Source organism: Aristolochia californica, unplaced genomic scaffold, assembly GCF_029961685.1.
Source record: "Aristolochia californica isolate CCGP_79_NKW_82.1479 unplaced genomic scaffold, dmAriCali1.0.hap1 SCAF_4, whole genome shotgun sequence".
Classification (NCBI taxonomy): Eukaryota; Viridiplantae; Streptophyta; class Magnoliopsida; order Piperales; family Aristolochiaceae; genus Aristolochia; species Aristolochia californica.
The window spans coordinates 40,331,745-40,354,658 of record NW_027182103.1 but is presented as its reverse complement, the minus strand read 5'-3'; the positions used below and the strand labels follow the sequence as shown (position 1 = coordinate 40,354,658).

General features: G+C 40.6%; 1 protein-coding gene and 1 pseudogene across 2 annotated transcripts; both read right to left on the bottom strand.

The window, feature by feature from the left end:
• Positions 1–847: 847 nt before the first annotated feature.
• LOC137962782 (uncharacterized) lies at positions 848–22,872 on the bottom strand. Of its 2 annotated transcripts, XM_068809855.1 has the most exons (3): positions 22,758–22,872; positions 1,177–2,310; positions 849–1,070 (listed from the first exon to the last, which is right to left on the bottom strand). In XM_068809855.1, exon 2 carries the CDS (start codon positions 2,257–2,259, stop codon positions 1,198–1,200), a length of 1,062 nt encoding a protein of 353 aa, XP_068665956.1. In that variant the 5' UTR covers positions 2,260–2,310; positions 22,758–22,872; the 3' UTR covers positions 849–1,070; positions 1,177–1,197. The 2 variants fall into 2 exon arrangements, with proteins under 2 accessions (XP_068665955.1, XP_068665956.1); XM_068809854.1 differs by having other exon boundaries at positions 848–2,310.
• On the bottom strand, positions 13,798–17,717 carry LOC137963335 (G2/mitotic-specific cyclin S13-7 pseudogene; annotated as a pseudogene).
• Positions 22,873–22,914: the final 42 nt, after the last annotated feature.

The window sequence follows — 22,914 nt, the reverse complement described above, 5'->3', positions numbered from 1 at the left end:
TCTTTTATCCCCGTGTTTCCTTGCTCTATATAAGAGAAGAACAATCTCCACTTCCGTCCTCATCCTTCCAATCTCCTCTTCCACTTTTCCTGTTGGACGTGCTCTTATGTTAAGAGCCTCCTCGCTTTCTGTTTCTTCTCTGTGTCAACTCCTTCAGTGCTCTAAACCTGCGGAAAATGTCTCAGCAAGTGATGGCGAACGAAGTTGCTAGAAAGCGATGTTGTGGAGGTTCAATCTGAAGATCAGCTTTACGTATACCAGAGAGGGTAGAGTGGCATCAGATTGAGCCTCGCCAATATCGCAAGATACGCCCAAGCCCGGCCGTTTTTCAGAAGTTACAGACACAACTGGAACCACCGGCTTCCAGGCGCAACAATTCGTGACTCCATACGCATCCCCAATGAACCACAGAACACTTAAATTGAAAATGTTTTTTTGTCGATATTATTCATTAACATACTGAATTATTACCCTTCGGTTTGTCAATTTTACTTTCACATTAGATTTAAGAAGTGGTTTGTTTCTGATCTGCAGGTTCTTCATTCCTAGTACCCAAGCTCCCAGAACCCTCTGCAAGGAGACGACTGTGTATGCAGTTCTTCTCTAGAACCTTTTACTGCTACTAATGTAAAGAGTAGATATTGCTTTTTTATTCTTTCTAATATTTTTCCACGACTCTGTATCCAGTTCTTCTTCTCTAGAACCTTTTACAGCTACTAATGTAAAGAGTCGATATTACTTTTTTATTCTTTCTAAAAAACATTACCTCTTCTCCTCCTAAATCTTTCTCTCTATTAATCCTCTTCTACTGTAATTATACATCATAGAATCCTAAGTTTTAATAATTCTATTGGTAAAGTGACAAGAGAAACAACATAACTCAGAAATGAAACTGAACTACATGCACTTAATTCAAATTGTATATGTTCGTTTCTGAGACTTCCCATATTTTTCCCAGAAATGTTAAAATTCTACAACGGATCTGATTCCACAAATTGGGGCTCCATTACTGCAAGGTGGTCAAGTCTGTGCCAGAAAAGTAACATCTCCCATCATACTCTCGAGACGATCTATATGGAACAGTAATATATGATATCATACATTCACAATGGGAGGATGAATACTGTCATTATGCATTTTGAAATTGCATGCACAAGATTGTGGAGAAAGTTTTACCTGATCAAGATTAGTGGATATTTATTTTAGAAGCTGATATCCCGTGGCTTCAATCTCTCCCAAATAGATTTGCTTGTCACTACTGCAAGATCCAATTATAGGCTCATTTGGGTGGAAAGCAGTTTCATTGACACAGCCTGTGTGACCAGGAAGTTTATATAAGATCCGACGGCTTGTTGTATCCCAAATATAGACCATCCGGTCTGCACTACCTGATGTCACCTTACTGCCATCAGGAGACCAACTACATTTCAACAAATTCTTCTCAAAGTTATGCTGGTGCCCTTCCAAAATCTTCACAAGCCGATTTTGTGGGGCATATGGGCGCATGTCCCAGATACGTAGAGTGCAATCCATGCCATTAGTCAGGAGATATGAACCATCAGGACTCAGTTGCATGCAGGTTATCATGTCTGCATGGCCCTGGAGAGTCATTGTAACCTCCTTTCTCCGTAGGTCCCATATCTTCACATCACTGTCAATTCCACCAGTGAAGATCTTATCGGCACCGTCTGAGAAGCTGACAGCTGTGATTTGGTATTTGTCTGGGAACGTCTGGATGGCGCCTCTGAGACGGAGATCCCAAAGTTTGGCAGTCCCATCATCAGATCCACTGACAACAAGAGGAGGACCCCGACGAGCCAGGGCACACGAGTTCACAAAAGATGAATGCTCTGTCATTTTCTTAACTTGCCTTCCTGTTTCTACATCCCAAGCCCTCAGGGTCTTGTCAGGACTGGCTGATACTATCTGACTACCATCAGCAGTCCACTGGAGATCGAGAACTGCATTCTTATGCCCTCTTAAAACCATGTAATTTTTGCAATCTCCATGAACATTCCAAAGAAAAATATCCCTGTCATGGGATCCTGAAGCAATCACAGTCCCTGCCGGGTTGAATTTCATGGTATATATAGCACTTTGGTGGCCTGTAAGCAGCATGATGGGGGATTCCATGCTAGAAGTTCGCTGTTTTCCATTTGTTGTAGGTTGATTACCATGTGGAACAGTAGACCATTCCATTCCTGGCCGTGGACCAGATGGAACCAAAGCACCTTCAACCTCTCTTGACATAGCAAGCATTATGGTATACAATGTCTTCAAATCCACCAATTTCTTCTCCTAATTTATAACCTACAAATAAAGAGAAGAAAAAACAAGGGATGTAAAATCCAGGAGCTAATTATATAGGTTTCTAGTACTCAGTATAAGAAACTTGACCACTAAAAGGTTTTCAGTAATTTTAAGAATTAAAATACACTACTAAACTAGATTACCCAGCTAATGGACAAAAAAGTTCCATAAGAACAATTACAACATTTACACTGGCTCATAATGGCCCACTGACACTGACAAATAATTTCATTTCATGAAGGGGATGCAACTCCAACCAAAAAACACAAACACTGATGCCAAAGAAAAAGTGTACAAAGCAAACAATGACTAAGATGGGAGTCATTAACCCCAAATATTAGCCCTGTCACTTCACACAGATCAATATGAGTAACCATAAACATCTAACGAGAAGTTTATCACTTTCATGTATAGTGGTTTGATCTCTATGGGAAGTCAAATGAAGATGGAAGCTAACAAAAAGGGCATGCAATTCATGTATAGTGGTTTGATCTCTATTCAGTCATAAGAAGATGGAAGCTAACAAAAAGGCATGCAATTCATGTATAGTGGTTTGATCTCTATGAAAAGTCATAAAAAGATGGAACCTAACAAAAAAGGGCATGCAATTCATGTACAGTGGTTTGATCTCTATGAGAAGTCATAAGAAGATGGAAACTAACAAAAAGGGCACACAACATATATAATTGGCTCAGCGGGAAAAAAACTAAAAGTTGTTAGAAGGTAAAATTAGAGTTTATTTAGTTTACTTTATCTTCTATGAAAGACATTTCCAAGAGAAAGTAGTTTCCTAGGGTTCAAGGGGAGTAAGTTTATAGATGTAATTATGAATATTGTTTAAGTGATAAATAGGGGAGAAAAATCTATAAAACCTAATCTATGCTATCTCTTTTCTCTTGCAAATTTCAAAATGGTATCAGAGCAAGTTACTCTAATTTTGAGAGTTGATCGACCCACAAAGACAATGAAGCTCTTCCTAGTTTGATTCTTTATTTTTAGTTTCCCTTTGATTAATTTAGTCATTGTAGCCTTAGAAGTATCCCTATTTCAATGACCACTCTCTTCCTTGCTCCATACCCTTCTTCTGTCTTCTTTTTCCGAATTCGCATGTATTCTCCTATGATCTACTGTTCAAGTAGATCTTCCTCGTCACTCTTTTTTTTGTAGAATCATTCTTGAAATCACCATCTTTTGTGCAAGTCCACTCAAATTTCAGGCGAAATTCGATATTTTTCGTCCTCCCATTGCTACTATTAGTTTTTACCCCTCGTTAGTTTATTCCAGTACTCACGATCAGATTCAACGGGGGATAAGTTTTTTTCTCAGAGAACATCTAATTAAATCCAGACTTCCCCTTGACTCGAACATCCAATCAAGTGCAGCAGTCTTGTGTACTTCACAGCTGCCACGAACATCTCTTGGAAACTACAGTTAATGGCTACTTTGGCAGAGATAGACCTAATTCTGGAAACCTTGCAGCCGAGCTCTTCCTACGATCCAATGCATGATGCCATGAAGACCCTGCCTTCAACCTTTGCCGTGTAGAAAGCTTTTTTTTTCAATGTTAAGTGTTCGGTGGAGATTGCCTTTATCAGCAATTGTTTGGCAAAATCCCTCTTCATTAGTCTCTGTTGTGGGGTCACCATCAACTAAAGATGATTGCCCTGTCATCACTAACTTGTTACTAGCGATTGGTGATTTTGGGGTTTCTATTTCTGTTCCCAATTGGGTCTAATTCAGCACCTGTCAAACAATTAAATCCTCTACTTCTTTGTATGTGTAAGTCTAAGTTAAAGATAATGGAGAAAAACGTACAGGAAAACCACAATAAGAGGCAGAAAATGGGAAAGAAGGGGGGCACTTTTCTATGACTATTGGCCTCAAAGGTATCTAGCAACTGCATGCCAATTTTCTCAAATTGGGATAGCTCTTAGGCTTGTGAATCTAAGCTGTCATCAGCCCACAGATGTGAAGAGTAACTTCTTCAACAGTGGAAATTTTGTCGCTGAACCTTTGGTTGTTCCTTTAAGTCCACAAGCCCCAAGAGATATGAGCTATGCGGGCCGATAGAAAGGCCTCATGCGTCCTTGGATGTTGTGTGCCTTTACTCATTAGGCTGGCAACGTCAAGGTTACTTGGGACACATGTATGAAGCACAATCTTGTTGAGGAAATTCATTCAGACCTACCACATAAAGGGTCAATGTAGCAGAAAATAGTAAACATTCTCCTCCTTATCACCATATAAGGGGCACTAGGTGCTCGAGATTGAATTTCCTTGCTTCCTTCTGTTATGAGGATTGTTGAGAAAGGTGTTCCACATGAATAAATGAACGAACTTTGAGAGAGAGAGAGGGTTTGAGAGAGATGTGTAAGGACAAATTTGAGAGAAAAGAGGGGAGACTTAATGATCTACCCCTTGCCTTGAGTCTCTTTTTATAGTTTATGAAGGAAGGTTACAATGACTACATTACCTTTAGGGCTACAAGCTCTCAAAAGAAAAAGACATAAATAGACATACATATCTTCTCTATTTACATCTTTGTACCATCCGAACACTAACTTATACCCTTTGCCATCTCTTTGACGTGGGAAAGATATTTACCTTAATGCCTCTTTGAGATGTCTTCCAACACTCTCCCCCAAGTTGGGGGAGAGAAAACATCGTAGATACCTAGTTTGTTGCATATAGTGATCTGTATCTTGGATGTGACCTGCTTCGTGAGTATATTTGTTGTTTGTCCTTGAGATGAAACATGTTTGAGAGAAATAATGTCAGCCTGAAATTTTTCTCATATAAAGTGGCAATCTACCTTAATATGTTTTGTTCTTTGATGGAAGACTAGATTTGAAGTAATGTGGATGACTGCCTGGTTGTCACAATAGAGTTCCATAGGGGTCTTTTTTTGGAACCCTAATTCCATAAAGAGAGATTTGATCCATAGAAGCTTACTGACTACATGGGTCATAGCCCTGCATTCTGCGTCAACATTGGATCTAGCAACCACCTTTTGTTTTTTACTTCTCCATGTAACCAAGTTCCCTCCAACTAAGGTGCAATACCCAGAGGTGGACTTGCCGTCATCAGGTGATACAACCCAATCAGCATTTGCAAATCCTTCAATGTTAAGGTGACTGTGACATTTATATAAAAGTCCCTTGCCAGGAGCTCCTTTTAAGTATCGAAGGATTCTCTCCAGAGCTTGCCAATGATTAACTTGTGGTTATGCATGTATTGACTAACCACACTAACAGCATATGCTAAATCTGGTTTGGTTACTGTAAGATAGATGAGTTCTCCAACAAGTCTCTAATATTTTCCTACATCCACATCTTCGTCAAAGCTTGCACACAACTTGGTGTTAGCATCCATAGGAGTATTTGCTGGGCGACATCCCATCATCCATGTGTTTTCTAGTAGATCAAGAACATACTTCCTTTGAGATAAGATAATTCCATATTTTGACTGGAAGACCTCAATGCCCAAAATATATTTCAGAAGTCCAAGGTCTTTTGTTTTGAATTCCTTGCATATATTCGCTTTGACTTCTTGTATTCCATTCGCATAGCTACCAGTTAAGACAATATCATCTACATAAACTGTTAGTAATACACTTCCCTTCGAGGTGTTCTTGACAAATATAGAATGATCAACAGAGTATCTATGGAACCCAAATCACGACATAATTTGGCTAAATTTGTCGAACCAAACCCGAGGAGACTGTTTTAAGTCGTATAGTGATTTCTTTAGCCTGCATACCACTCCCCATCAACCACAAAACCAGGCCGTTGATGCATATAGATCTCCTCCTAAATATTACCGTTTAAAAAAAGCATTTTTCACATCGAGTTGATATATCGACCAAGAAGAATTTGCAACAAATGATAATAGGATTCATAACGAATTTAACTTGGCCACCGAGGAAAAGGTTTCCTCATAATCAACACCATAGCACTGAGTGTAGCCTTTGGCTACGAGGCGGGCTTTAAGACGAGCTACAAAATCATTGGGATTGTGCTTGATAGTAAAAATCCATTTACAGCCCAGGGGTTTCTTCAAGGAAGGAAGCAAACCCAAGTCCATGTCTGATTTTCATATAAAGCATTTATTTCTTCTTACATTGCCATCCTGGATGTCTCAGAACCTCCTGATATGACTGTGGGATAGATAAAGAGAAGATGAATGCACGAAATTGACAACAAGGAGAAGACAATTGATGGTGAGAAACAAAATTCGATATAGGATGAGAAGTGGAGGGCCTAGTGCAAATCCTAGGCTCCTTTCATAGAGTTATGAGCCTAGTATCAAATTGTGGACCAAAGATGATAAGTGAAGATGGGCTTACCTCGGAGGATCCATAAACTCCACAGGTGTGGTATCTGTCGTTGCTTCAGGGGGTTGAAGGAGATCAACATCAAGTGGCACAACATGTCTCGAAGTTGTTAGAACTGATGAGAGTCCCGGAGGAGCATCTTTTTTTTTTTTTTTAATAATACTGAGTTCTATTAAAAGACTCAAAAGAGCAAGATTACAACCGGAGGAGCATCTTTGGGAGAATAAAAAGATGTGTCCTCAAAAAAGTAACATCCCTAGAGATAAGTACCTTCCGAAGATAAGAATTATAGCAAACATAACCTTTCTGGGTACGAGAATAACCCAAGAAGATACACTTAAGAGACTTAAATCAAACTTGCTCTTCAAGATGATGTGACATGAACAAAACATGTGCATCCAAAAACTTTTAAGAGAAGAGAGACGGAGTCTTCATCAGGAAGTAACAATGAATAAGGGGATTTATGTTTAAGCACCGAGGAAGGCGATCGTTTAATAAGGAAGCATGTAGTAAGAATGGCGTGAGGCCAGTAAAAATAGGGCACATTCATAGAATAGAGTAGGCGACGGGCTACCTCTAGGGGATGTTTGTTTTTTTCTTTCGATTATACCATTTTGTTGAGGGGTATAGGCACATGATGTCTGATGGATAATGCTTGGATCCTAACAAAAGATTGAAATTCACCAGAGAGGTACTCTTTGGCATTATCGGAATGAGAAACTTGTATGTTTTTACTAAACTGAGTTTGTACCATGGCATGAAAGGACTTAAAGATGAAAAAAATCTCACACATTTATTTAAACAAAAACAACCATGTGACTCGAGTAAAATCATCCACAAACGGTGACAAAATACTTAACTTGTGAAATATTCGAGACACTCAATGGTCCCCATACATCAGAGTGAATTAAGGAAAAGGGAACAACACGTTTAATTTCAGCTCGAGAAGAGTATGTTGTCCTCTGGTGTTTGCTCAACTGACATACTTCATAGTTTAAACCATGCAATGTTTTTAAAAAGGAAATAATTGTTGAAGTGTTGTTGTTGACGGATGTCCAAACCAGTTGTGCCACAATCTTGCCTCTATCTGAGAAGTGGAATTTGAATTTACCGAAGACAAGTCCAAGTAATAAAAGCTCTCTTGTTCATGGCCTCCACCAATCATTAGATCTTGAAAAACACAAGAAGAAAGTGAGAAGTTGATGGAACAATTGAAATGTTTGGTGAGTTGGCTAACAGACAATAAGTTACGGGAAATTGGGGAACAAATAAGACATCAATAAGCGGAAGCAAAAGTGTAGCAGAGGAGGATCTATTCCCAAGAACTTTGGTTTGGGATCTATCGGCTATGGTAACAAACTTGTCTGATAAACAGGGAGACATGGAATGTAATATACTTTTGTTACCTGTCAAATGCTCGAAGGCTCTTGAGTCAACGATCCAAGATGAAGGGGAGGAAGTGGCAGACAGCATACCTGAAGTGGTAGTGGTAGCAACAGTGGAAGAAGATGCTAGAGAAGATACCATCATAGTCTTCAGTCTTTGCAAGAATTCATAATCTTCATTGGTTATAATTGTCTTGCCTTTGTATGACTCAGGTTTGTCTTCATTTTTATCAGTATGAACCGAAGCCTAGTTGGCATGGCCTAGTCTAGTTTTCCAAGCAACTTCTAGCAAGTTTCCACTAAATGATTTTGTCCACCACAATGAATGCAAACCCAGTTATCAGACTTCGAAGGACCAAAGTGAGACCTTCCGCCTCTTGCTTGGCCTCCTCTGTAATTTCTACCACGCCCACTGGTGGTAGAGGGTGTACCCCTATTACCTGAGTACATAGTGGAGGATACCTCAGTGTAAGTGGTGGAAGAATGGTCTGGTATCCGAAGTAAGGTGGCACTTATTTCATCAAAGGATGGAAGTGCCGAGGAGCCGCTAAAAGGATAGCAGCCGCTAAGGCTTCCTACTACTTTTATTGAACCGATATATCAATGGAGTAGGGTTGAGCAATTTTTCACTCCTGAATCAACCCCTAAAACCATGCTAAGAACTCATATAGATTGTCCCCTTGTTTGGTATTAAACATGTTCTAAATAACATCACACAGTTTATAGAGGTTCTCGGTGCTGGAGTACAACTTCACACAAATATCCCATATATGTTTGGCTATCTCAAGGTACACCACATTATTAGCCACATGCTCCTCCATATTATTTATCAACTAGTTGATTACCAATGTATCATTCTTTACCCACTTAATAAAGGAGTTATCCTCCTCGTCAATAGGTAGAGTTGGTTAGGTGAGATGTCCTAAGAGGTCCCGTGTAATGAGAAACCTTTTAACCGACTGTGACCAGCTCAAGTAATTAGATAACCCTTTCAAGGGTATAGTGGTAATCGTGACGAGGTCACTCTTATTCCCCATCTGATCTTCAACCATTAAAGATGAAAAAAAAATCTTTACTTAAAAGGAGATTTGTAACCCGAGAGGGAACCACTAAAGAAAACTTGTAAGAAAAACTTATAAGTCTGATATGAGTAATGGAAGCACCTTGAATCAAGCCAATAAAGTAACCACAAAGAATATGAACCAACCCAAGAGGAGGGAGACCAAGGCCAACACGGGTTGGAACCAACTTGGAAAGAAAGAGCTAACCAGCTCGAGTTGGAACCAATTTTGGGAAAGGAAGAAGATCTATCCCAAAACATCAAGGAAATCTTTGTAACAACTAATCATGCACTAAATAAGGAGAGTGCATGCTGGCCGAGATCAACAAACAGATAGGGCATGTGATGTTTTTTCACTTAGGAAAGAATATTCACCAAGAAATCAAATCAAGGAAGATCTTCCTTCGATCAACCACTTTCCAAAAATAATATAGAAAACCTTCCTTTAGTGTCTTAGGTGCCACTTCAGCAAATCAATCTCAATCTTTGACTTGACTTAATTACTTTAGGCAATGGGATATTTTTTTTTTTTTTGAAGAAGTGTGTAGATAGATTAAAAAGAAATAAAGTACAAACAAACCTAGGCCTAGGGGCCTGGCTCCACAACAAGGTGTTGGAGTGAGATGCCCTCTTTGGCCTGGATGTCTGCCAAGTGATTGGCAGAGCGAGGAATGTCCTTCTAATTACAATTCAAATGAGAAAATAAATTACATATTTCCTAATACATATATCCCAGTGACGCCATGGGGACCTGATGGAATTCGCACACTAGTTGATGACCACCTTTGAGTCACCTTCAATGCAGAATGGACCCAAGAGATGATTTGAGAAAATTTTGATTCCGTTTAACAATCCCAATAGTTTCACTGTTGTAGAGTCAGAGTTGCCAAGGGTGCCCGCATAAGAGAAAAGGAGGTCGTCATTCGCATTGTGAATAACTCCACCGAATCCAGTAGGACCCAGGTATCCGAGAGCAGTCCCATTAAAGTTAAGCTTGAAATGGCCTAGTGGAGGCGGGGTCCATATAGCCATGATCGGAAGGCAAGAGGACTGAAACAGACCTGTAATTAACTGCCAATTTCCCCTGAAGTTGGTGCCACTAAAATTTCTGAATTCTTTTCTGTTAGGGAGCCAAATAGTTACTTAGCCGGAGATTTGCTCTATCAGAACTTCGACACGGGAGGATTTGAATTTGAATTTTCTCTTCTTACGTTTTCCAAAGTACCCAAATGATATGACCAATACAACATGATATAATCATTTTACCTAACTTCGGGAGTCTAGAATCAATAAGTGAGAGAATAGTATCTGGTAAATTTGCAGTAGAACAGTATTGGAGCCCTATTTTATTTAAAAGGGAGGTCCAGACTGAATGGGCAAACTGACATGAGAGGAGAATGTGGATGGCTGTTTCTAGGGCATCTTTACAGAAAGGGCAGAGAGGGTCCTGGATTTGGGTACCCCTTCGGATTAAAGAGTCAGAGGTTAGGATTTTATTTCTACAGGCAGTCCAGATGAAAATTTTTGCACGTGGCAGGGCAAGGAGGTCCCAGGCAGAGGCCGCGGGATGTTTAGGATGAGTTGTGGAAGTGTTACATAGGAAATTGTAGGCAGAGGCAGTGGAGAAAGACCCTTTTGAGCACAAAGTCCAAATTAAAGTATCATTTGTATTATTGGGCTTTCTTGTTGGAAGGCTATCAAGGAGCTCGGAGGCAAGAATGCTTCAGGATCAAAGAGACGCCTTCTAAGGTTTAAATTCCAATCCCCACTATATAACTAGATGTCTGAGATGAAGGCATCAAAGTTACCTAAAAGGCCAGAGATAGCTTCAAACCTATATTTGAGACAGGATTTGCCAATCCACCAATCATTCCAGAATTTTGTTGAGGTACCATTTCCTATGTAACATTTTACTGCTTTTTGAATTCAGGAAGTAGTCTGACAATCTTTTTCCAAGCAAGGGAGAGCGAATAGAATCGTCCCCCCTCAGTCCACCATCCAAAAAGCTGGTTAGCTTTTGCCGCAACGAGCGCTCTCCAAATTAAGGCAGGATTGAGATTGAATTTCCAGACCCATTTAAGAAGGAGAGCAGTGTTTGTGGTGGTAGTATCCTGAATACCCAAACCACCAAAGGACTTTGGTTTGCACACCTCCTCCATTTGACAAGATGATATTTCTTCTCCCCATTTGGCCCTCCCCAAAGGAATCTTCTCTTTAGAATTTCAATTATGTTGCAGACAAAGGCGGGGCAACAGAACATGGATAATAGTTGGTATTCCGTATAAATAGGATTTAATCAAAACTAATTTACTAGCTTTTGAGAGGAATTTCCCTCTCCAGGAGGCCAAGCGTCCTTCCAAGTGCTCAATGACAGGGTGCCACGAAGCCTTAGAAGAGAGCCGAGGGTCAAGGGTTGTCCCAGACATGTTCCAGCAGACATTTCGATATTGCACCCAAGATAGCTAGCCATTGAGCTAAGCAAACCTGGCTCGATGCTCAATCCCGAAATGGAGGATTTTGCCCAATTGTTTTTTTGCCCCAATGAGATCTCAAATAAGCTAAGCAAGGCACATAAGTTGTGAATTTGGCTAAGGGAACCGTCACAGAAAATGATTGTGTCATCTGCATATTGAAGGAGGCCAACATCATGAGCCAAGTGCTCCCCAATGAGGGTGAACAGAAAAGGGGAGAGAGGATCTCCCTACCTGATACCCCTAGTGCCTTTAAAATACCCACAAGGCTTGCCATCAACAAGAACAGAGTAAAAAGCATTTGAGATGCAGCTTCTCGTCCAAAATCTCCAACGAGTGGAAAAGCTCATCTCACCAAAAAGGTCGTCGATCAGTTTCCAGTTGACCCTATCAAAGGCCTTCTTGAAATCTAATTTGATGATCACACGTGGTTGGTTCGATTTTTGAAAGGAATGATGAATTTCATGGGCTGCCATAGTCGAGTCCAGGATATTGCGGCCCGCAATAAAAGCACTTTGACATGGGCTGATAACACTAGGGAGAACAGATTTGAGACGTTTGGAGAGAATGCGAGCTAGAATTTTGTAAGAGCTTGTGGTTAGATTGATGAGTCTGTAGTCTTGAGGGAGGGTTGAGTTGGATTTTTTAGGGATGAGGGCAATGAAGGAGGCACCAATGGAATTATGGGTGATTTCTACTTGATGGAAATTGTTGACAAATGCATGTACATCACTTCTAATAATGTCCCAGGACTTTCGATAGAATTCACCGTTGAATTCGTCTAGCCCAAGGGCTCTGTCCATCACCATTCCAAGAACCGCCTCATCAATTTCTTTTGGGGAGAAAGGCCTCTCCAGCTGAGCAGCATCAGACGCAGAGATACTGCTGAATTCAATCTGGTCGAGAATAAGGCGGTTGAAACACTCCTCTGTATATAGATTTGTAAAAAACTTCACAAACACATTAGCGATGGAGACACTATCCGTAATCTCCTCTCCTTCGATGAGAAGGGAGGATAGACGGTTAGTTCTCCTACGGGCTGAGGCAATGGCATGGAAGAACTTTGTATTGCCATCTCCATCATTCAGCCAGCAGAACCTGGCCCGTTGCTTCCAGTGAGTGGTTTCATTTTTTAGGAGTTTAGAGAGATCAGAATTTAAGCTATTTCTGCAAATGAGCTCAGGGGGAGAGAGAGACCTTTGCTCCTCGAGGAGATCAAGCTCAGAGAGACGAAGCCGAATGGAATTTTTTGCAAATGCAGCAACAGCAGCATTGAGGTTACGAGTCCATGGCCTAATTACTAGCTTGAAAGCTTTGAGTTTCTAAGGAAAAGACCACCCAAGGTTTGGGTGATGAAACCTTTCTTCAGATGTGGGACAAAAGAATCAATAAGGAACCAGGAGTTTCCAAATCTAAATGGAGAGTGCCCCCAGGTTGGGGGGTGAGTATTTATAAGCATTGGCCAATGGTCAGAGCCAATTTAGGCAATGGGATAATTAAGAGAAGTAATCAGTAATCAAACCAAGAAAAACTCTAGGATATCTTGGAAATCCTTTAAAGAATGAATTTTTCCTTCTAATTGTTTGGCGCCAACCATTAACCAAAATATCCAACCTTTGTTGCCTTTTTCCTAAAAAAAAATTCGTAAGGCTTTCTAATCTTGTCTCACGAAGGATACACTCCAATGAGAAGATCAAGGTTTGTAAAATTATAAAAAAAAAAAAAAAACAACAGATCTCAATCAATCTTGTTTTTTTTTTTGAAAAAACTCAATCAATCTTGTGGATCTTCTAAAGAATGCACTTTCCTTCTATAAGTCATGGGCCAACTAATCATGTAATTCCAGCCTTTTGTTTCCCTTTTTTCTTTATAAACTTTTAGGAAAGAATATGAAGAGCAAATCTTAATGACAGAATCCTGAAATTGTGAGAGAACAGCTTGTATTTTTTCCAAAAAAAAATCTTTGCACCAATGCAAGCACCTTCACGAGTTCCAAAAAAAAAAAAAAAAACAATTCAACTATGATATCAACCTTTTTTTAAAAAAAATGAGAAGACCCAATTTTCAATTGAAAATAACTCTAAATCCATCTTTCAATATTAGACAAGTCAAACATGGATCATCATCAACAAAGAGATGATTTTTCATGTCACTCCACAAATTCAAAACAATGTGAATGTCTCTGTAAACCCAGGCTTCAATTAATAGTATACTGGTAAAACATCCAAAAGATGACTTCTACTGACTTCCCTCTCTTCCTCGATTCACATTGATCAAACTGTTAACCTTCAACTCCTCAGAGAACCTTGTTGCAGGAGGAAGCAAAGCGACGGAATTCCGATCGGGACGAGTATTTCTTATAAACCGCTTTGAGCTTACTCTCCGCCGCCATGGAGTGAAAATTTATCAACACCTTCACACAATCAATTAGTTGTGGCTGAGAAAACCCAGTGTGAACCTTAAGGGTCTCTATCCACATAGGACTCTTTCTAACACCGGACAGGATAGCGATTATCCTGCAGGCAGATCAACTTGCGAATCACGGGAGGAATAGGCGAAATCTGCCTGAAATCGTAGAGAAATTCTCTCAGATTCAAAATATCATTCAACTCCCTTCAAAGAAACCTAAACAACCTTTTAACCAAATCCAACGCCCCCGACAAGCCCGAGCTGCAGCTCGGAAAAACACGAACCCGACCCTAATAATTCTGGTCCAACCCGGGTTCAATACAAAGATCCGAATAAGGATCCGATTAAAGATCCGACTAAATATCCGAATATGGATCCGACTCCGACTAAAGATCCGATTAAGGATCCAACTAATTACTCCGGATCCGAACATATACCCTCATCAGATTCTCGCCTGCATCAGTCTCCTCGGGTTGGAAACAACTCGCCCTCGAGTGCATAAGAACTTCAGCAGAACCCAAAAACGAAGGACACAAGGGTGCAACATGAAAAACATCGGCAGTCCACAAAGGACAAGCGGGAAAGGCCAGCATCCCCTGCTCAGGCGGCAGGCCAGGAGGAGGATCCGCCGCGACGTCGCCAGGCGCAACCTCTACGAACAACATGGCGAACGGAGGAGAAGGGAGGCTTGCCGGACGAGAGCGGACAGTCGCGTCAGACATAACAATCGCACAAATACTACTGTCAATGGTCATATTGCAGACTGGCTCAACAACGGGGCAAGGCGAGGGGAAAAGAGTGCCCTGCAGCCAAGCAGCCCCTGAAGCCCCCGCGGGAGGCACCCGACTCAGACGAACAATGAGAGGCGTGTGGCCATCACCACACAACATATCATCATCAGCAACATCATACACAGGTTCACCAAGCCCCGCAGTGTCACCGACTATGTCTGCCTCACCATCTGCATCATCATAGATAGGGTCACCAAACGTGTCAATCTCCTCGACCACGCCGTCCTCTACATCCGTATTATCAAACACAGGGTCACCAAGCTCTTCACTCACATCGACCACATCTGCAACAACATCAGCAGCATCAAACACAGGGTCCTCAACATCATCATCATACACAGGATCACCAAACGCCTCATTGTCAGGTAACCAGGCGGGGACTCCGTCGGTCTGTAACATCCCAGAAATCTCAGGTAGCGGTACGCTGAAACCAAGGTCTAAAGGTCGATCTCCCTGACCGCGGTGCTCCTGGAAACCTAAACTCTGGTTGTCGCACCTGGGATCGTAATGGTGAGTTTCCATCTCACGAGACCCGAACTCCTGCGTCGTGAGACGCTGGGTTAACTCTGCGACTTGTCTCTGCAAATCTGAAATTTTCACTAACTTTGCGACTTGCCTCTGCAAATCGTCAAGTTGTACTAACTGTGCGACTTGTCTTTGCAAATCGTCAATTATCACTGCTTGAACATTACGGCTACGACCACGACCACCAGCCATGGAAGACAATATTTGTCCACTTTTTTTTTTTTATACGAATAAAATAAGAATAGAATTTCCCCCAAATCGAAAATACCTCGACGTTCCGACGCCGATGGAAAGTTCCTCCCGAAATCCGGATTTCGGAACCTTCTGTGTTCGAAATCGAGACCTCTCCGGCGGTCTTCTCCGGCAGCTCGTCGCCGCCTGCGACGCTGGCTCGTTCCGGCAACGAGGATCTTCCGTCTCAGAACCCCCTTTCTTGGCACCACGAAACTCTGTTTCGGTGCTCGATTTTTCGTCAATCCCGACCCTTATCCGTTCGTCGAGCTCCGTCGACGGCAGATCCGACTACGGCGATGGCAACGGCAATGTCGCACGGCAGTTCCGGCGGTGACGACGTCGATGCCAACCCCTTTCTCTGCCGAATCCCTCTTTTCCGGCAAAGCCAGAGCCTCTGCTCTGTTTCTGTAACTAGCTCGGTCGAGTCCCGAGCGTTTCCGGCAGCAACGTTGAGCGGTAGCTCAACGGCGACGGCGATGGCGACGGCGTCGTCGTCGTCGACGCTTCTACTCGCTGCAGCGTCTCTGGCGATATCTGCTTCTTCCCGAGCCTGAAGCTCTGATACCAACTGACGCCGGACAGGATAGCGATTATCCTGCAGGTAGATCAACTTGCGAATCACGGGAGGAATAGGCGAAATCTGCCTGAAATCGTAGAGAAATTCTCTCAGATTCAAAATATCATTCAACTCCCTTCAAAGAAACCTAAACAACCTTTTAACCAAATCCAACGCCCCCGACAAGCCCGGGCTGCAGCTCGGAAAAACACGAACCCGACCCTAATAATTCTGGTCCAACCCGGGTTCAATACAAAAGATCCGAATAAGGATCCGAGTAAAGATCCGAGTAAATATCCGAATATGGATCCGACTCCAACTAAAGATCCGATTAAGAATCCAACTAATTACTCCGGATCCGAACATATACCCTCATCAGATTCTCGCCTGCATCACTTTCTTAGAGTGCACTGTGCTGCATAAACAGCAGAAGCAGCAATCATTGACGGGCAGTACATGATTATCGAGTACTGGATTAAGGTAAGCTCCGCAAAGAAGAAAGCCATATGTTCCAACTCTTTATCAGAGGCAGCTGCCTTTATGAACCTCACTAGGAACATGTATGGCATCGGAAAAGTCAAGCTCCATTCAAGCTTGTTCAGCATCGACTTTTCCATGCCCAGAATCTGCTCTCTGTTGTAAGCCCGATCATATATGCAAACGAAGTCATTAATCTCTAGTGCCCAGATCTCCTCGTACTTACAGGCTATGAGCATGGCGCCAATGCCCACTGACTGTAACTCTCTCCTTGGAACAGTCTCAACAATGAGGTATCAATCCAAAATATGCAATGTCAAGTATAAAGTCTCGGGCATCAGTTCAGATTTCTTGTGGGCCTCGATCAACCAGTCCGCCAGTATAGCCCTCATCCGATCATTGATTTCAGGTTGAGAATCCATGTAGTCATGGACCCGATAGGATTGCTCTATAAGCTTGTAATAGTTGTGTTAAATTGGGTCCAAGGCCCTATCCCAAAATGACTAGCCAACTTAGGAAACCTCTTTACCAACTAATAAACTCAAGATCTTTGTACTCACTAATCGATGTGGGACTATTCCTTAACAAGTTGTAAATATCTTCTACATAATCTACTACAGCCAATTGATCTTCATAATCTGTTGCATCAATATCGTGAACCTTTGTTGTTATTCCACAAGCAGCCTTGCTTCGAGCAGTCAGGACTGAAGTAAGAGTCTTTCTTGAAGATCCTCTTCGTCCACTTGCCCTCTTGTCCTCTTTTATTTCAGATGTCGTCTTGTCCTCAACTGTATCAGGGCAAATTTGGATTATGGTCTCCTCTTTAGGCTTTGTAGTTGCTTTCTACTTGACAACCTTCCGTGTTGGGGCTGGCTTAGCGGCTTCTTTTCCGATGGCTTCATCAACAAGTACTGCCGCTGATTTCTTATTTGCAGCTGCAGCGGCTTGTGCATTCGCAAGAAGTTGGGCACCAAAACTTCTGGTTATGGGGCACGAGATTTGAGGCACTGGCTTTCCTTCATTCACGACTTCTCTAGTATTTACGACACTTCTGATATCACCCAAAGCTCTTCAGTTTCTTCCATCAGAAGGCTTTGGCTTCCCAACAGCTGCCCTAGCTCTCTGTTGTTGGGGTAAAGCATCTCTTGTTGCCATTTCTTCTTTGCAAAATCTGTTTCTTTCCAAAGAGTTCGAAAAACCTAGGGAAAAGAGATCCAACGAATGAGAGAAGAAGAAATACTCCCCTCTTCCTTCTCTCCTTTCCTTCTTCCTTGTTTGTTTCACGGTCTCTTCCTCTTATTGCTACTCCTCTCCCCCTCTGGACTTCCTTCTCCTATTATGATATCAACCTTCAATCTTCAACATATGTAAGTATAGTCTTTCAATCATGAAACACCATGGAACCAACAATGGAATAGCAAGGCCTCATTCATCAAAAAAATAACCAGAAATCCACAAGTTGTATCAGTCTAAAAACTGATCTCTTTAACAGAAGATAGCATGGATTAAACACACTGATATAAACCAAGTTGAAGCTAATATATAAGATGTAGTAACTCAAATCTTTTCTTATCAAAACATGCTAAATAAACCTTCATCTTTCTAAGATATACAACAACATTCATCTCAATGAAAAGAAGAGAAGAAAAAACTTATCTTTGTGAGCCAAAAGAGGTTCAAAACCGAACCTTGATCAATACCTCAACTTCCACCAAGAGAGTTGATAAAAACTTGATTAACCAGCATCGTAATTTCAGGATCCCAAACCTAATGTTCTAATACCATGCTAAATTTAGGATCCCATGATAGGTACTCGGCCAAGAGGGTGAGAGAGGAGAGAGAAGAAGAAGAAGAGAAGAAGAAAATGAGAGGAAGAATGAAGAGAAGAGAAGGATGACTAAGGAGATGGAGAGAGAGAGAGAGGGTTTGAGAGAAAAGTGTAAGGATGAATTTGAGAGAGAAGAGGAGAGACTTAATGATCTACGCCTTGCCTTGAGTTTCTATTTATACTTTACGAAGGAAGGTTACCATGACTACATTGCCCTTAGGGCTAGAAGCTCTCAAAAGGAAAAGACATAAGTAGATATACATCATCTTCTCTATTTACACCCTTGTATCATCCTTATGAGAAGGACACTAATTTACACCATTTGTCATCTCCTTGAAGTGGGGAAGGTATTTACCTTAATGCCTCTTTGAGATGTCTTCCAATAGGTGGCAATCGCATGCAAAGCCAGATAGGCGTATTTCAGAGGGCCTTTTCTTAGCCAGCAATCATTCTAGAATTCTACTTTTTTTACCATTCCCCACATAAAATCTTACTGTTGCCACGAATTTAGAAAGGAGCGGGTATAGGGATCGCCACAGGGGGGAAAGCCTCCATCTCATTCCACCTGAAGTCCACCAACGGGAGTTCCAATTGAATTTCTTGGCTACCATTTGCTTCCACATGGTCGCGGATGCGTATTAAACCTCTAGGTCAATTTGAGTAAGAAAGCCTGGTTCATTTCCTTCTTACTTCAAATGTCTAGCCAGCCCACCTAGTTGTTTAGGCTTGCAAACATATTTCCCGTTGACCAGATAATATTTGAATCCACCTTCAGCACCTCTCCAAAGGAACCTCTTCTTCAATTTTTCAATCCTTTGACTAATGTATGCCAGACAAGACAGAAAGGATATATAGTGATGTGGGAGTCCTGCATTGCTACAATTGAGGAATAGTCATCCAGCTTTTGTCAGGAGCCGTCCCTTCCAGGTAGATAGTTTGCATTCAATTTTCTCAATGACTGGAGCCCACAGATTCTTGTCTGGCCTGTTGTCGAACATAGGAAGCCCAAAGTATGTTGTAGGCAGGTTATTGGGTGAGCACCCCAAGTGATTGGCCAGGATATTGAGAACCCCAGCACCAGGACTTCGACAATTGATATTTTACAACTGATATTCGAGTCCGCTTCTTATCGGCTGTAAAGTCTTGTGGGAATTAGCACTGAGTACCTCCAAGTTACATCCTTGGTCTTTTCAAGACTTGAAGAATCTCAAAACTTTGATGCTCCAGAATATAGCATTGAAGCTGAAATACTCAAGTGTATCATCTCTAGCAGTCAAGTATTAAAAAAGTTACTCCTTTGAGAGGTGCTCTGATCTGCTTCAAATTAATAATGGCACTGAGATCTGATCTTTAAGCACATTCTCTCTTTAAAAGCACGTGCTGCTGAATTTTCAAAAGGAAAATGAAACTTTGGGTTATATATGGCAAAAAGTTGCAGTGAGTGACCTTGTTTTGCTTTTAATATCTGGTGCTGCAGAGGTGGAACCTAACTATGAGAAAGTGTTTTCTCAAGCGAAACCAAACAGCATTCTTGGGCTTTCATATGGACTCCTACATGGACATCTGTAGTCCCTGGTGCAAGTCCCTAAGAACATCAGTGTAATTTTCAAATGTAATTGCAGTATGCCCAAAAGGGATGGGGCCATCTATGGGAAGGTTTGTCTTTTATCTCTGGTTAAATTTCTTGGTTAAAGTTTATGGTCTAATTTCTGGTTTGTCGTAACTTTGGTCCTTTTTAAAGGTGGTGGTCCAAATTTGATGCTCAAAACATATTTTGGTGAATTGTTGTTTTAATTTTATGGTAAATATTTGGATTAAGATTGACGGTAATTATTTTGGTAATTCTATTGTTGTTGTCCACTTTGGATTAGTTGTGTTCATTGCACTTATGACAGTATATCCCCTATAAGATTTTTGTGTCCTTTGAAAATTTATTCTACTTGCCTCCCATTCCATCTTGTGTGGACTCACTCTTATTTCATAAAACCAAATCCTTATATTTTAGTTTTAGAACTCTTTATTTCTATTTGGACTTTTAAGTTACCTTGTGTGATTCAAATTTTGTGTTAGGAAATTTTATGTCAGAAATTTGTTATGGAAATTGAGTTTGTTAATTTCTCTGTTTGAGTTCCTTGGGTTAGTCTTCTTATTTTGTTATATATGGGTGATTTTGTCCTTAAGTCTTATTATTGCACATAAGTGGTATTTGTCATTGCCCTTGAGTGGGTTTTCAATTGTCGTCATTCAGTGATTGACCCTTTTGCTTGCTTAATGATCGTTATCTCTATTGTTTTCAAAATATCTTTCTGTCGATTTTAATTTTTCTTATTTCTTTACCCTTTTCTTGGGTTTTGCCCTCTTATTAGGGTTGTGAGAGTCTTTGTCTGCTTTTGTATTTATCCTTTGGACATCTAGAGATGATTTGTTATTCAGGGGGAGATGGAGTAATAATATTTTTACAAAATCTGAAATTTCTAAAATGATGAAATCGGTGATCATTACCATCTTCTCTCTGCTTGAAGGGGAGAAAGAGTATATGTGTGAATGCTAAGTACAAGCTCAAAAGCCGAAGTGCAATCTCAAAAAGTTTAAGCCCACAGAAGCCATGAACTTTTTAAATTTGAAGTCACGTAGACCACGGTTTCCGTAAGATCAATTTTTAGTATTTTCTTTTTTAGGCTTAAAATAAGGAACTATGAGGCATATTCTGTAACAAGCTGAAGCTATATGCTCTAGCCTGTGGAAAATGTTGGAAAGTATAATTAGAGTTTACTTATTTTGTAGGGAAGTTTTTTCCTATAAAAAGTAGTTTCTTCGGGTTTAAGGGAAGTAAGGACTTAGATGTAATTACAAAAATTGCTTAAGTTATAAATAGGGAATAGGAGTCTATAAACCCTAATCTCATCCTATCTCTTTTCTCCTTTAAATTCCAACAAAAATCTAAACAAGAAAAAAGGCATGCTCGATCAACAATGAGATTTAGTCTCATCTGTAGAATTGGCACCTAGTCACAGAGAATCCAGAACAATTCCTAAACTTTAAACTTTTGTCAAAACCTCCAAAAGATGTATATAGCCAAGTCAAGGGAAACAATGTAAAGAGTTTGTACTTATAGATGCAATTTCATTTTCTCTATAACAATGGATTTTTTTATTTCAAAAGGGTATTACTTTTTCAAAGAAATTATGTCTCTCAAAATTATTCAAAGCCATTGCCCCTTCTTCTCATGTTTCACCTATGCACTAATGCTGTATGATACAGGCATATTTGTATAAAAGAGAAGAAAGAAACCGAGTCATGAAAAAAATAGATTCCACACGCATTCTGTGCAAGGACCTACTGTCCAACTCGATCTAGTGTTACAGGATACTAAAGTGATTCCAGATCTTCCACAAATATTAATTTTGACGAACTACCCACAAAAACCTCGTGCTAGAAGATCTTTGGAAGCTCTTTACTGAGATAAAGGAACAAGAATCACAAAACAACAAAAAAAACATGGTAAAAGATCCAATTTTTATTTTAAATTTAAACCAAAAGTTACAAACATGGTAAAAGATCCAATTTTTATTTTAAATTCTAGCTTAGGTGTCTCTTGACACATGTTACAAACATGTTAACCTAAGTTACAAACATGATATAGCATGTTCTCCATGAAAACCAAAAGTTAGTTAACAATATCAAAATTTTCCATCAAATGAGTTTTGTAATGTTAGTTTAGAAATAGAAAAATTGGTTTTGTCATGCTGTTCATAACAGCTCATCTTATTCGAACAAACTGGCGACAATTACATTGATGAGGTAAAGATCCTTTTTCTCTTGGAAAAGATAACGATCTTAAGCTAAAGCCAATTCAACTCTTCATCAGACCACATGTAAGTACACGGTGTCATGTTCAAAGGAATCCATTGCTTTCTGAATGGCATGTTAAAAAAAATACCAATAAAACCTAGTTAGCAGCACGTCGTGCACGCTAGAACTGAAGAACACACACACACACAAAAAAAAAAAAGTAAATTCATACAAAGCACGAAAAATTCGTTGAAATATTTCCCTTAAACTCGGATAGCATGTCTTCACCAGACTTCGAAGCGCCAATAATCAGGAAAATATTGCCGAGTAAAGGCCCCCATATCTGTTTCTCATGGTGAAATCTCCAGCAAATGGAAAAGGAAGAAAAAATGGAACATATCACCGCAAGTGAAAATTGAAATAGAACTATATCAATGACTTAGGATTCCCAATTAAGAAGGTCACAGTTTAATAACATCCCCACACTCTGACAATCAAATAAAAATAACGAAACATGAACACAGGATTCAAATGGTTATGCAGGTTGCGTGTGAGACAATTTATTTATAACTAATTAGGAGAGTACCTGATAGCACTGCGAGAACGAGAAACAGAACACAGACCTCTCCCACCGCTCTCCCGCCTCCAATGCAAATGGGTTTTTTCCTCTTTTTTCTCTATTTCAGCGCAGAGTGGTCACTGGAAACTCGAAGATACTGTCGCACGTGCCAATGTAGTACGAT

Excerpts from the sequence above, each read along its gene's own strand:
- LOC137962782 (XM_068809854.1), bottom strand. The coding sequence starts at position 2,259 with ATGCTTGCTATGTCAAGAGAGGTTGAAGGTGCTTTGGTTCCATCTGGT.